Genomic DNA, 13944 nt, shown 5'->3' with positions numbered 1-13944 from the left:
GCCTGATGCAGAGCTTGATCCCAGGACCCTGAGACCATAACCTGAGCCGAAGGCAGAGGCTTATTAACCCACTGAGCCACGCATGTACCCCCAGACAAATTTTATTCAAAAATAAAACCAACAACAAAATAAAGCAAAACCAAAATCCCAGAAAATATGTTTGTAGTTCTTGTAAATTACAAATTACTCTCTGTAAAAAATACTGATTTTTAAAAAATTAATAGTCTAAGGCAGGCAAAAATTTCTAAATGCTTTAAGTCCTTACCACATTCATCTTTTCTTTTTTTTTTTTTTTAAGATTTTATTTATTTATTTGACAGAGAGAGATCACAAGTAGGCAGAGAGGCAGGCAGAGAGAGGAGGAAGCAGGCTCCCTGCCGAGCAGAGAGCATCTTTTCTTATTTTTAAGGAAAGTCAGATATCACAGACAGCAGAAAGAGGAAACCAGGACTAACTAAATGAATTTATTTTTTTTTAAGATTTTTTATTTATTTATTTGACAGAGAGAGATCACAAGTAGATAGAGAGGCAGGCAGAGAGAGAGAGAGGGAAGCAGGCTCCCTGCTGAGCATAGAGCCCAATGCAGGACTCGATCCCAGGACCCTGAGATCATGACCTGAGCTAAAGGCAGCGGCTTAACCCACTGAGCCACCCAGGTGCCCTAACTAAATGAATTTAAATAGAAGTAGAGAATATCTTAATACCAGCGTAAGTTCAAAATGAGGTTAACTACAATGAGAATAATGGAAAAGGTACTGAAATCTAGGACAGAGGTTCTAATCAGTGGATCCTGTTAACCTTTTAAAATTATAAGCAAAACTACAGATGAGAGAAGTTCAAAGCTCTCATCAATTTTCAAGAGAATTATAGACCAAAAAGGTTAAGAAGTACTGTTCTAGGATAAGAGAAGCAAAATACTCACTAAACACAAAATAAAGACCATAGGAAAAAATAGTACCTTAAATTCTAAGATTGGCATGGTATACATCTGACAGAGTAACATCCATGATTCAAATATCATAACATAACCCAACTCCTTCACCCACCTGAGCTCTGACCTCAGATCTGCTGTTTCATTCTGTTGGTACCAATTTTCAGAACTAAGAAAGTAACACAAACTCTTTTCTCCTATTACATTAGGTGTTCTGAAAACTGGCATCATACAGCAAGCAGTCTAGCATTAAGTAGATAGGATGATAGACACATCTGTCTTCTACTATTAACAGTGTGATGAATTAGAAACTACAACAAAATTACAGGTGACCCCTAAACAACATGGGAGTTAAAGGTTCTTGGCCTCCACACACAGATGAAAATCCGCATATAATTTCTGAATCTCCACAAATTAACTACCAATAGCCTAGGGCCTTGGAATAAAATATTCCTAATGAAAGGAAGTACAATTAGTTGATCTGTTGATGGCATTCTTTTTCTAGGACCACCATACAGTGTCCTATCTATGTAAGCCATTCATACACAGGGAAGCATATACAGACACAAGGCTTTAAGATAATACTGAAGTCTTGATGATTAAAAATACAGTGGTAGAGGGGCGCCTGGGTGGCTCAGTGGGTTAAAGCCTCTGCCTTCAGCTCAGGTCATGATCCCAGGGTCCTGGGATCGAGCCCTGCATCAGGCTCTCTGCTCTGCAGGAAGCCTGCCTCCTCCTCTCTCTCTGCCTGCCTCTCTGCCTAGTTGTGATTTCTCTCTGTCAAATAAATAAAATATTAAAAAAAAAAAATTCAGTGGCAGGGGCGTCTAGTCAACAGAGAGTCTGACTCCTGACTTCACCTCAGGTTGTGGGATTGACCCCCCACTGCGTGGTGCAGAGTCCTGCATGAGATTTTCTCTCCCTCTCCCTGCTCTTGCTCCTCCCCTGTGCTCTCTCTCTGAAATAAAATCTTTTTTTTTTTTTTAAAGATTTTATTTGACAGAGAGAGAGAGAGATCACAAGTAGGCAGAGAGGCAGCAGAAAGAGGGAGAGAGGGAAGCAGGCTCCCTACTGAGCAGAGAGCCCGATGTGGGGCTCAATCCCAGGACCCTGAGATCATGACCCAAGCTGAAGACAGAGGATCAACTCACTGAGCTACTCAGGTGCCCCTAAAATTAAAATCTTAAGGGGAAAAAAAAAAGAATATGGGGTGCCTGTCTGGCTTAGTCAGTACAGCTTGCAACTCTCAATCTCAGGGTCATGAGTTCAAGCCCCACATTAAATGTAGAGCTTATAGAGGGAAAAAAAAGAAACATTCCATTCAAATGAATTAGCAGTTATTGACTGGATCAACACTTAGTCATAAGTTTGTCATTTATATATTTTCTAATTATCATTTCTCCCCAAATTTTGCATTGTAGAATTACCATTCAAAGATTTTGGAAGAAAAATGAAAACAGTATAAAGTGAAACACTAAAATGAGTAGAAGGAAAACTACAGTAGCACAGAAAAAGTATAAAGCTCAGTTCTCTTTTATATTAGAAGTTAATTCAGGGGGTGCCTGGTTGGCTCTGTTGGAGAAGCATGTGACTCTTGATCTTGGCACTGTGATTTCGAGCCCCACACTGGGTGTGTAGTTTTATCCTGAAATGAATAAATTTAAAACAAAAAACCTCAGAACTGATGTAAACTACCCGATTTCGGAACATGTATTAATAGCCTATATATGCCACTGAAAATTTAGGTGCTATATATTTTATCATAAGACTTTTATTAAAAAAAAAACAAAAACAAAACAGAACAAAACAAAAAAATTTTTATGAAATATTACCTAAACATGTGGCTTACTCAGTGTTCAATTGCAAGTTTTTATTCTTCGACATTGAAAACGAAATTAAACATTAATGTTTCTGTGAATCAGACAAAGTGACATTCAATTTTTAAAACTAGCCTTTGGATTTAGAAGAGAAAATAAAGTATCTCTAGGTACCTGGGTGGCTCAGTTAAGTGTCTGACTCTTGGTTTTGGCTCAGGTCATGATCTCAGGGTTGTAAGACAGAGCCCCACTTAGGGCTGTGCCCTCAGTATGGAGTCTGCTTGCCCCTCCCCCACCACACACATGAGCTTACACCCCCTCTTCTCTAAAAGTAAAATCTTTAAAAAAAATTTTTTTTTAAGTAGCTTCACACGCAGCGTGGAGCCCAATGCAGGGCTTGAACTCACGACCCTGAGATCAAGACCTGGGCCGAGGTCAAATACCATGCTTAACTGACTGAGCCATTCAGGTGCCCCAAATAAATAAAATCTTTAAAAACAAACTACAGGGGCGCCTGGGTGGCTCAGTGGGTTAAAGCCTCTGCCTTCGGCTCAGGTCATGATCCCAGGGTCCTGGGATCGAGCCCTGCATCGGGCTCTCTGCTCAACAGGGAGCCTGCTTCCTCCTCTCTCTCTGCCTACTTATGATCTCTGTCAAATAAATAAATAAATAAATAAAATCTTAAAAAAAAAAAAAAAAAAACTACAAACAAAAAACTACTAACAGGGATGCTTGGGTGGCTCAGTCAGTTAAATATGACTGTCAATGCCTTCAGCTCAGGTCATGATCCTGGGATTCTGGGATTGAGTCGCGAGCGTCTGGCTCCTTGCTCAGTGGGGAGCCTGCTTCTCCCTCTGCCTGCTCTGCATGCCACCCCCCCCTCTTGTGCTCTGACAAATAAATAAATAAAATCTAAAAAAAAAAAAAAAAAAAAAAAAAACTACTAACAGTCAGATGTTGAGTGGAAGCCAACTGTTGGGTGCCTGGGTAGTTAAGCATCTGCCTTCGGCTCAGGTCATGATCCTGGGATCAAGTTCCCCATCAGGCTCCCTGCTCAGCAGGGAGCCTGCTTCTCCCTCTCCCACTCCCCCTGGTTGTGTTCCCTCTCTGGCTGTCTCTCTGTCAAATAAATAAATTAAATATTAAAAAAAAAAATTCTTATTTTAGGGACACCTGGGTGGCACAGATGGATGGTTCAGCATCTGCCTTCTGCTTGGGTCATGATCTCAGGTCCTGGGATTGAGCCCCCCATAGGGCTCCCTGCTCATCAGGGAATGTTTCTCCCTTCCTCACTGCTGTCCCCCTGCTTTCTATCAAATAAATAAAAATAAATAAAATAAATCGTTCTTATTTTAGACTTACTCCAATAAAGTATATTTCGTTATTAATACTCCTTTTTTGTGGCTATCTGAGAAACTATCCTTGAGTATTTGTGAATTATCATCAATATTCTGCAAGATAATCCTATAATTTGCATATCATAAAAGTATCAATCCTTGATTTAATCTTTCTCTCCACCTAAGTGGCCAAACACTTGTCGAATGGAGATCTTTTCCAATTATCCACAACAAAATAGTCTGTTCATATATCTATACCTAATTCAACATGATTGTTGAAGGTCTTGTGACCCTTCTAAAAGATATGCTTATCACTGTGTATCAATACTTCCAGAGACAAACCAATGAAATGAGTCCTAGATGACCACAGGCTACCAGGTAAACAAGTAAACCTAAGGACTAATTTTTCTTTAATCTTTTTAAAAGATTTTATTTTTTTGACAGAGAGAGACACAGCAAGAGAGGGAACATAGGCAGGGGAAGTGGGAGAGGGAGAAGCAGGCTCCCCCCTGAAGAGACAGCCCAATGCAGGGCTCCATCCCAGAACCCCAGGATCATGACCTGAGCCGAAGGGAGATGCTTAACAACTGAGCCACCCAGGCGCCCCAAAGTTTTCTTAAATCTTTAAGACAAATGTAAATTATGTATCATTTTCTAGAATGTAAAATCAGTTTCATATGACTGAAACACACTTGTGTTATGACATACTAGCAGTTTTTACTGATTACCAACCAGTGAACACACCATTAAAACACAAAAGAGAGGGGCGCCCGGGTGGCTCAGTGGTTTAAGCCGCTGCCTTTGGCTCAGGTCATGATCTCAGGGTCCTGGGATTGAGTCCCGCATCGGGCTCTCTGCTTGGCAGGGAGCCTGCTTCCCTCTCACTCTCTCTGCCTGCCTCTCTGCCTACTTGTGATCTCTCTCTGTCAAATAAATAAATAAAATCTTTAAAAAAAAAAAACACACACAAAAGAGAAAAAAATAAAAAATAAAACACAAAAGAGAAGCCTGTCCCTTTTCTGTTGTCCCTTAATCTTAACTCACATTAACTCACTGTTAAATTTAAAAATCCTTATTACCTTTTATCTTTATTAAGATGAGTCATCCTGAAATAAAGTCCAAAACCTCAAAGCTGCATGCTCAAGTTAGGACAGGGAGAGAAAAAAAGAAAAGTTAGGATAGAGAGATGGGGCACTTAGTACTTAGGGCTTCGTAGTTTTGTTTTGGTTTTAAGATTTTATTTATTTGAGACAGAGAGAGAACACAAGGCAGGGGAGTGGCAGAGGGAGAAAAGGCTCCCTACCACTAAGCAGGGAACCCAATGTGGGGCTCGATCTTTTTTTTTTTTTTTTTAATATTTTATTTATTTGACAGAGAGAAATCACAACTAGGCAGAGAGAGAGGAGGAAGCAGGCTCCCTGCGGAGCAGAGAGCCGGATGTGGGGCTTGATCCCAGGACCCTGGGATCATGACCTGAGCCGAAGGCAGAGGCTTTAACCCACTGAGCCACCCAGGCGCCCCCTGTGGGGCTCGATCTTAAGACCCTGGGATCATGACCTGAGCTGAAGGCAGGTGCTTAGGCAGGCCTGTAACTGAGCAACCCAGGTGCCCCATAGTTTGATGTTAATGCAGCTACCACTGGATAAGAGCACAAGTAAGGCATACTTACTTGAGGGGGGAAAGTATCCATTAACAATGAGCCTAGCCTGCTTCCCTCTCTCTCTCTCTCTCTCTCTGCCTGCCTCTCTATTTACTTGTGATCTCTCTCTGTCAAATAAATAAATAAATAAATAAAGATTCCTTGTGTAGGGGCGCCTGGGTCGCTCAGTGGGTTAAGCCTCTCTGCCTTTGGCTCAGGTCATAATCTCCAGGTCCTGGGATTGGGCCCCACATCCGGCTCTCTGCTCAGCAGGGAGCCTGCTTCCCCCTCTCTCTCTGCCTGCCTCTCTGCCTACTTGTGATATCTCTCTGTGACAAATAAATAAAATATTAAAAAAAAAAGATTTTATGTGTATTTTTTTACTCTTAGAAAAATGTTTTACAGACTATTTGCTACTACTAGCACAAGCAGTGTTTAAACAGGCTTAAACCAATACTGGGAGCAATCTTTTCCTACTAAATGAGTTGTAAATATTCAAGTCCATTAAAGCGTAACTAATGTAAGTGAAGTATACACAGTATATCAGCTATTATTTGTTTGAAAAAGACCATGAATTTTGGAATTTAACAATCTGAGCTGCTGATTCAAGAGGCTGTGGTTTTAAATGATGACAACTGGGCCAGAACAAAGAGGCAGGAAAAATGGAGTCATATTTAAAACAACTGTATTGCGGCACCTGGGTGGCAGTGGGTTAAAGCCTCTGCCTTCAGCTCAGGTCATGATCCCAGGCTCCTGGGATCGAGCCCTGCATCGGGCTCTCTTACTCAGCGGGGAGCCTGCTTCCTCCGCTCTCTCTGCCTGCCTCTCTGCCTACTTATGGTCTCTGTCTGTCAAATAAATAAATAAATATCTTTAAAAAATTAAAAAAATAAAACAACTGTATTGCCATTAGCTTCAGTTGTCTGTTGAAAAGAACATTATAACTATAGTTTTAACTCCTAAAGTAGTTCATGTTTCTCTATAACCAGAATGCAGTCATTTTACAAATGGTCCAAAAGAAACAGGGGAGAATATGCTAATTCATTCCCCACATTTCAATATTATTATGATTACATACAGATACAAATGCAAATGTTTTGAGTCAAACCTACAAACTATTATAATTAATCGAAGAGTTAAAGATTCAATCGGTGGGGCACCTGGGTGGCTAAGGAGTGGAACATGCAGGGCGCCTGGGTGGCTCAGTTGGTTAAGCAACTGCCTTCAGCTCAGGTCATGATCCCTGAGTCCTGAGATCTGAGTCCTGCATCAGGCTCCCAGCTCCACGGAGAGTCTGCTTCTCCCTCTGACCTTCTCCTGGCTCATGCTCTCTCTCACTTTTCTCTCTCTCTCAAATAAATAAAATCTTAAAAAAAAAAAAAGGGGCAGCTGTGTGGCTCAGTGGGTTAAAGTCTCTGCCTTCAGCTCAGATCATTATCTCAGGGTCCTGGAATCGAGCCCCGAATTGGGCTCTCTGCTCAGCATGGAGCCTGCTTCCTCCTCTCTCTCTGCCTACTTGTGATCTGTCTGTCAAAGAAATAAATAAATAAAATCTTAAAAAAAAAAAAAGAGTGGACCATGCAACTCTTGATCTTGGTTTCATGAGTTCAAGCACATAAAATGAAAATAAATTTTATTTAAATTTAAAAATTTGAATTATTTAAATTTAAAAATTTTTAAATTAATAAAGCTTATTTTTATTTTTTAAGCAGATTTATTCATTTGACAGAGAGAGAGCACAAGCAGGGGGAGTGGCAGGCAGAGGGACAGGAAGAAGAGAGGAAGAAGCAGGCTCCCTGCAGAGCAGGGGATTAACCTTAACCCTTAATCTTAACCTTAACCAAATGAGCCAACCAGGCCCCCAAAAATAAAAATAAATTTTTGGGGGCGCCTGGGTGGCTCAGTGGGTTAAAGCCTCTGCCTTCGGCTCAGGTCATGATCCCAGAGTCCTGGAATCAAGCCCCACATCGGACTCTCTGACAGTAACATATCTGGAATAGTTCAAAGGGTGCATTTTTTTTTTTTTGATAGAATAAAAAACCAGCATCTACACTATTGCCCCAATTAAGTCCTTATAAATCCTTCGCTGAAATTTTTTCTCAAATTGTACTTGAAGCTACTAGGAGAAAACTTGAGGTACTATAATTAGGTTAGAATGTTCTCTATTTCACGGGCACCTAGTTGGCTCAACCAGTGGAGCATGTGACTCCTGATCTCAGGGTTGCAAGTTCAAGTCCCATGTTGGGGTGTGGAGATTACTTGGAAAAAAAAAATTCTCCATTTAGATGAGATGAAAATAAAACTCATTTTAATTGCCTCAGGACTGAAAATTTAACTTTTACAGAAATCTGTGTGGCTCTGAAAATCAGCTAATAAGATGAGAAGATTAGTCACAAATAAGGCTTTAGGATGAAGTAAACAGCAAGCTTTGAAGAAGCAGCCTGAAATAGAGCACCTGAAAAATAAACATCTTAATAAAAATAGTATCACTTAGAGAGTTCTCTTTAGAACCTTCTCCAGGATTTTTACAGGAAAGCTGAGACACATGCTAACAAAACAGTTGGCCTACTTACTGAAGTTATGATACATCAATAAAACTGGATTTGGAAAAAGTGATTAACAGCAAGGTCTAAGAAAACCCATAAAAATTTCCTACAGCACAAATAAAAGCTCTGTTTACACAAATCCCATTATTTATGTTTGGACTCTTGCCAAAAATGGAGACCTATATTTACTACTGACTTTGTGTTTGATAATTTTCATGAACATCAGGTGTCTTCTCTGCTCAATCTTAAAATAAAGACAAAAAAAAGTATAACATGAATTTAAGTAATTACAATAAATTTTTAAAAAATATTTTATCTATTTATTTGAGAGACAGAGATAGCAAAAGCGAGCATGAGTGGGGAGGAGAGGAAGAAGCAGGCTCCCTGCTGAGCAGAGAGCCCTACAAGGGCTCTATTCCAGGATGCTGAGATCATTGAGCAGTCGCCCAACCAACTGAGCCTGCCAGGCACCCCACAATACAAATGTTAAGAGCTATAGACAACAGGATTCCCCCTGAAGAGCTGTTTAACTGGAACAATATAGTTATCAACTTAAATTATAGAGATGCCTGGGTGGCTCAGTCAGTTAAGCATCTGCCTTTGGCTCAGGTCATGATCCCAGGGTTCTAGGATCTAGCACCACATCAGGTTTATCAGGCTCCCAGCTCAGTGGGAAGCCTGCTTCCCCCAACCCTTGCTCCTACTCTCTTGCTCTATCAAATAAATAAATAAAAATCATTCAAAAACAAATGTCACTCAGAATATTATGTTCCTGACCTTGTTTTAAATAAACAAAGCAAATTATATGTTTAAAAAGCCAGGTAAAACATGTTTAGTTGACCAAAATACAAGTCATAGGACTTGCTTCTGGACACAGGGTAACTATTGACAATTCCCATTTCAAAACTAAGTCAAGGAGCACCTGGGTGGCTCAATTGGTTTTAATTTTTTTTTTAATTTTTTTTTATTTATTTGACAGAGAGAAATCACAACTAGGCAGAGAGGCAGGCAGAGAGAGAGGAGGAAGCAGGCTCCCTGTGGAGCAGAGAGCCCGATGTGGGGCTCGATCCCAGGACCCTGGGATCATGACCTGAGCTGAAGACAGAGGCTTTAACCCACTGAGCCACCCAGGCGCCCCTGGGTGGCTCAATTGGTTAAGCATTTGCCTTCGGCTCAGGTTATGATCCCAGGTCCTGGGATGGAGCCCCGCATCAGGCTCCCTGCCCGACAGGGAGTCTGCATCTCCCTCTGCCTCTTCCTCTCTCTGTCTCTCATGAATAAATAAATAAATAAAATCTTTAAAGAAAAAAACTAAGTCAACACCAGAGCTTCCATTATTTAACATAAAGTACCACCTGGATCTGAATTAAATATAATCTATAACTATTATTTCATAATCTCTTGTTGCCTGGAGAACTGACCATTTAAACCCGCAAATGAAAAGTAACAAAAATAAAAACTCCAAAGTATCAACTTACGAAGAAAGGTCCCCTACTTAACAAGATAATCATGTCCACCAAATTTTATAACACCCAGTCAGAAGGTCATAGGGTCTCTGTAACTGACCCTGAATTACTAAAATAGACATTTTAAGTAAAAGGCAGTAAAGAACCAGTATTAGAGATGTCATAAATAAAACATATACTCAAATTAACAGGAAAAGCTGCAACTTTTCGGGGTACCCAATGAAACTGAAATTCATACTGTAGAATCCTTGGGATACTTATCTAAGATTCAAACCTTAAATCAAATGGTTAAAAAAAAAAAAAATTCCTAAAGCAAACAGAAGCAGCTTATTGATACATTTTCAGTGACATTATCTGTTGACCTTATTTTGAAAATGTAAATATTCATTTGCTCTTTTATACCTATTTATCTTTCTCCTTTGCTTGATAAATTCTTTAGAACTGGGTTTTCCACTTTAAACTCCAACAACGGAAAACCAGTCATATATAATTTTTCATAAAATATAAAATTTTAATACATTTATTTTTCAGTATACCATGTGCATACTGACATCTTAACATGCCAAATGACATAACCTCTATAATCAATGAGTAGCTGCTAACCTACTGAAATCAAATAAAAGTTAATCAATATAATGTTTGAAAAACTATATAAACTATCCAAACCGCTGTGCAAACGAGATTTGTGCTAGTTGATCCATCAATTTTTTAACAGCTTCACAAATAAAAGACACGTCACTTAGGAACATTTTACCATATCACACAGAGCCTAACTCACGTCCTCCTCCAACCCCCAAGTTTACAGTACATGTGTTCAGTGGCCTGACCTGGCTGAGATACTGCAGTGGCTGTAAATTGAGTAGCCCATGGCGGATTCTTCTGTCCTCCAAACTGAGCCATGATGAAAGAGGGAAAAACACCTCCACTTGTTTGTCTTCTATAGCAGCAATCTATTAAGAAAAATAATCCACATTTTAAAGTTCAAATTATAAATATCATGAAAGTGTTATTAAAGAAATGTTTGTCAAGGACATCTTCCTAGATTCTAGTATAAATAACGAGGTATATATAAACGTCCAATATGTAGCAAAAAAATTCTACATCAAGCAAGCAGCTCACCAAAAGCCCCAAATTTCAATATATTAGGGGTAGGCTCACAAGAAAGGCACTTCTTTCCGTGACTACAAACTGTCACATTTTAACAGAAAACCATGTGCTGTTATCTACCCAGTTCTTAGTAAGTACACAGTTTCAGGATCAAAGAAAATAGAACCCGCGTGTTTCTTTTGGCAATCAGTTGGGGACTGAAAGTGGTGGAACTAATAACGGACATTGGGACGAGACACTGAATAAAAGTATTTAAGACTAGCATTTAAATATCTTACTTTCTCGGGTTGGGAGGGGCCGAGGGGCTCCTTTTCTTTCTCCCCTCCCTCGAGGGGAAAAACGGTTGAAAATAACGGATGCCCCCTAAAGAACAATCGCTAAGACCCCTCCCCCCAAAATCAAGCCGGGAAAGGCCAAGATCTAAGCCCGCGCACCCTCTCCCTCCCCCCGCGACTCGGAAGGGCCAGAGCTCTGCCATCCATCTTCTTCCAGCCCCAGCTCCTCGCGGGACGCAGACCAGAGAAGGCTGAATCCTCCGTCTCACGAAACTGGGCGAAGCGCCAAGAGAGGACTACCGAAAGCTCTGATCCCCTTAACCCCCAGGCCGGGCAGAGAGCCTCTATCCCCCAAAACCCGCGCCGCCGCCAACCACCCGACGCCCTGGGCCGGAGGCCGGGAAGCTAAAGCTTAGCGACTCTGAAGTGAGAGATGGCGCTCGGCAGTGCCTGTAGAACCGCCAAGCCGAGGCTGAGGGGCACTGGGAGTACCTGAAGAACCGAGGAGTGGGGAGGGGGGGGCCGAAAAAACGAGGCGGTGGGGGAGGGGCTGCCGCGCGGGGCCTGCTCCGACCCGCACAAAAGGGACCATAACCCTCCCGCCCCAGTCCCACCAGAGCCCCACCGTCGCCGACCTACGGACGCCGTGCTACCAAAACGGTCGCTCCTGGCCCTTCAGCGGATCCGATAGGACGTTAGGACCCCGGCTCCGCCGCCCGCTGCTCCAAACGCGAAGAACAGACCTTCACCTGAATCGGGTCCCGGCTAACACCGAAGCCATTTCAAACCCGTCAGAGTTAAGCGCATGCGCCAACTTCCCTCTCTTCCTCCACGCCTCTCCCCTCCTCCGCATCTCTGCGAGGAACGGCGCTTACGGGTTTACGTTTTACGTGCGCGCACCCCAGCTAGACTTCCATACGCTCTCTACGCTCACTAAGCCGCCGGCGCTACAGCGCGCTTGAGAAGGGTTACCTGGGCTTCCCATAACAATGAGCCGCCAGTGTCTCTGCGCCAGCTCTGAAGAAAAGACTTTTCAGAGGGTGGGCAGGGAAGAATTGCAGGTCACGTGATCCGACCAGCCCGCCGCCATTTTGTGTTTTTTCGCCTTTTCTCTGTTTTTTTCTAGCTCTAGTACTTAGAAGAATGAGTATACCCTGTACCACCTTCCTAAGTTTTTTTTTAATTGAGATAAAATTCACTTACCATGTAATTCACTGTTTTAAATATTTTGTACAGTTCAGTGACCTTTATTTTTTATTTTCCTCCAATGGTCTTTGTACAGTCATAAGTTTCTACAGCCATCACCACCTCAACCGTTAGAGGAAACCCCTACCCTTTAAGCAGTCACTCCTTCATTCCAGCTCCCGCCATCCTTTTACAGCCACTAATCGTCTTTGTCTCTGTGGATTCGAATGTCCTAGATACTTAATAGTAATAGAATTATATAGCATATGGTCCTTTGTGTCTGGTTTCTTGTGGTGTCTAAAGGGGGTAACTCTGGATCTGATCGGCCCCCAAGTGTGGAACGACCCCTTCAGGTGGAAGCCAATGGCGCGGTTGGTGAAAGAATCCCCCTGAGGCAGAACAAAGGAGATAAAAGTTTATTGAATACACCTCAAGGGAGCCACCGACTGGAGAGCAGAGGAAAGGCTAACTGTGGTAACTTTGGTTTCCAAAAGTAACTGTGGTTAGTTGTTAAGTAGCCCGATGGTAACTGTGGTTAGTTGTTAAGTAGCCCGATGGCCAGTTAGGACCTATGGATATTTTTAGGTGGATCCGGGGATGGTCCCCTCTGTATTCAGTCAGGTGGGCCTTTGGGTCTTTGTATATTCCATTGCTCGAGCCTGTTTGCCTAAAAAGTGTGCTCTACAGCTTCTTTAACTTAACTATTTTTTCTGAGGTTCATGAAGCAAGTATCCACACTTAATTACATTTTATGGCTAAAACTAATCCTTTAAATGGTGAATACCATTTTTTTTATCCAGTTGTTCTATTTTTAGTATATGTGCTGCGGAAGCGAGCACTATCCAGTTGTTCTAAAGTGATAGCTTAGGTTGTCTTCACACTGGGGTGTTAGGAATAAGGGGGCTGTGAATATTCACATACAGGTTCTTTTTGAACTCTTGTTTTCCATTCTGTTAGGTATATATATGTATGCACAGAAGTGGAATTTTGGCTCACATGGCAGTTCCATAGTTAAATTTTGAGAAATTGCCAACCTTCTTTCCCAGGGGCTACACTAATTGCCACAGGTAATGCACCACATCCTCCTCAGCTCTTTCTTTTTAAAATGTTGTGGAAGGGGCGCCTGGGTGGCTCAGTCTTTAAGTGTCTGCCTTGGGCTGGGGTCTTGGTCCCAAGGTCCTGGGATAGAGCTCTGCAGCAGGCTTCCTAAGCATGCTTCTCCCTCTCCCACTCCTGCTGCTTGTGTTCCCTGTCTCGCTCTCTCTCTCTCTCTGTGAAAAAGATAAGTAAAATCTTAAAAAAACAAAACAAAAAAACAAACCAGGGGGCGGGGGAGGGCGTGCCTGGGTGGCTCAGTCGTTCAGCAACTGCCTTCTGCTCAGGTCTTGATGCCAGGATCCTGGGATCGAGCCCCCGCATCAGGATCCCTGCTTGGCGGGAAGACGGCTTCTCCCTCTCCGTGCTTCTGTTCCCTCTCTTGCTCTCTCTCTGTGTCAAATAAATAAATAAAAATATTTTTTTTTTAAAAGGCAAGATCTTCATTTAAAAAAGAAAAGTGGTGAGATCAGATATCCTTGTCTTGTTCCTGAATTTAGGGAGAAAGCTTCAATCTTTAAATATTTTATTTATTTATTTATTTGA

General features: G+C 41.8%; 1 protein-coding gene across 3 annotated transcripts in view; it reads right to left on the bottom strand.

The window, feature by feature from the left end:
* The window catches only part of CCAR1 (cell division cycle and apoptosis regulator 1), a 64782-nt gene extending 52840 nt beyond the window's left edge, over nt 1–11942 (bottom strand). For 2 of the 3 annotated variants that reach the window (XM_046027085.1, XM_046027087.1), the window contains exons 1-2: nt 11754–11942; nt 10564–10686 (exon numbers count right to left, since the gene is read on the bottom strand). In XM_046027085.1, coding sequence (XP_045883041.1) covers nt 10564–10636 — 73 coding nt within the window. In that variant the 5' untranslated portion in view covers nt 10637–10686; nt 11754–11942. Of the gene's footprint in view, nt 1–10563; nt 10687–11743 lie in introns of all 3 variants that reach the window. The other variant, XM_046027086.1, reaches the window with a different exon arrangement.
* Nucleotides 11943–13944: the final 2002 nt, after the last annotated feature.

Source organism: Meles meles, chromosome 13, assembly GCF_922984935.1.
Source record: "Meles meles chromosome 13, mMelMel3.1 paternal haplotype, whole genome shotgun sequence".
Lineage (NCBI taxonomy): Eukaryota > Metazoa > Chordata > Mammalia > Carnivora > Mustelidae > Meles > Meles meles.
The sequence above is the reverse complement of the archived record's forward strand: the minus strand, read 5'-3'. Positions and strand labels throughout refer to the sequence as shown.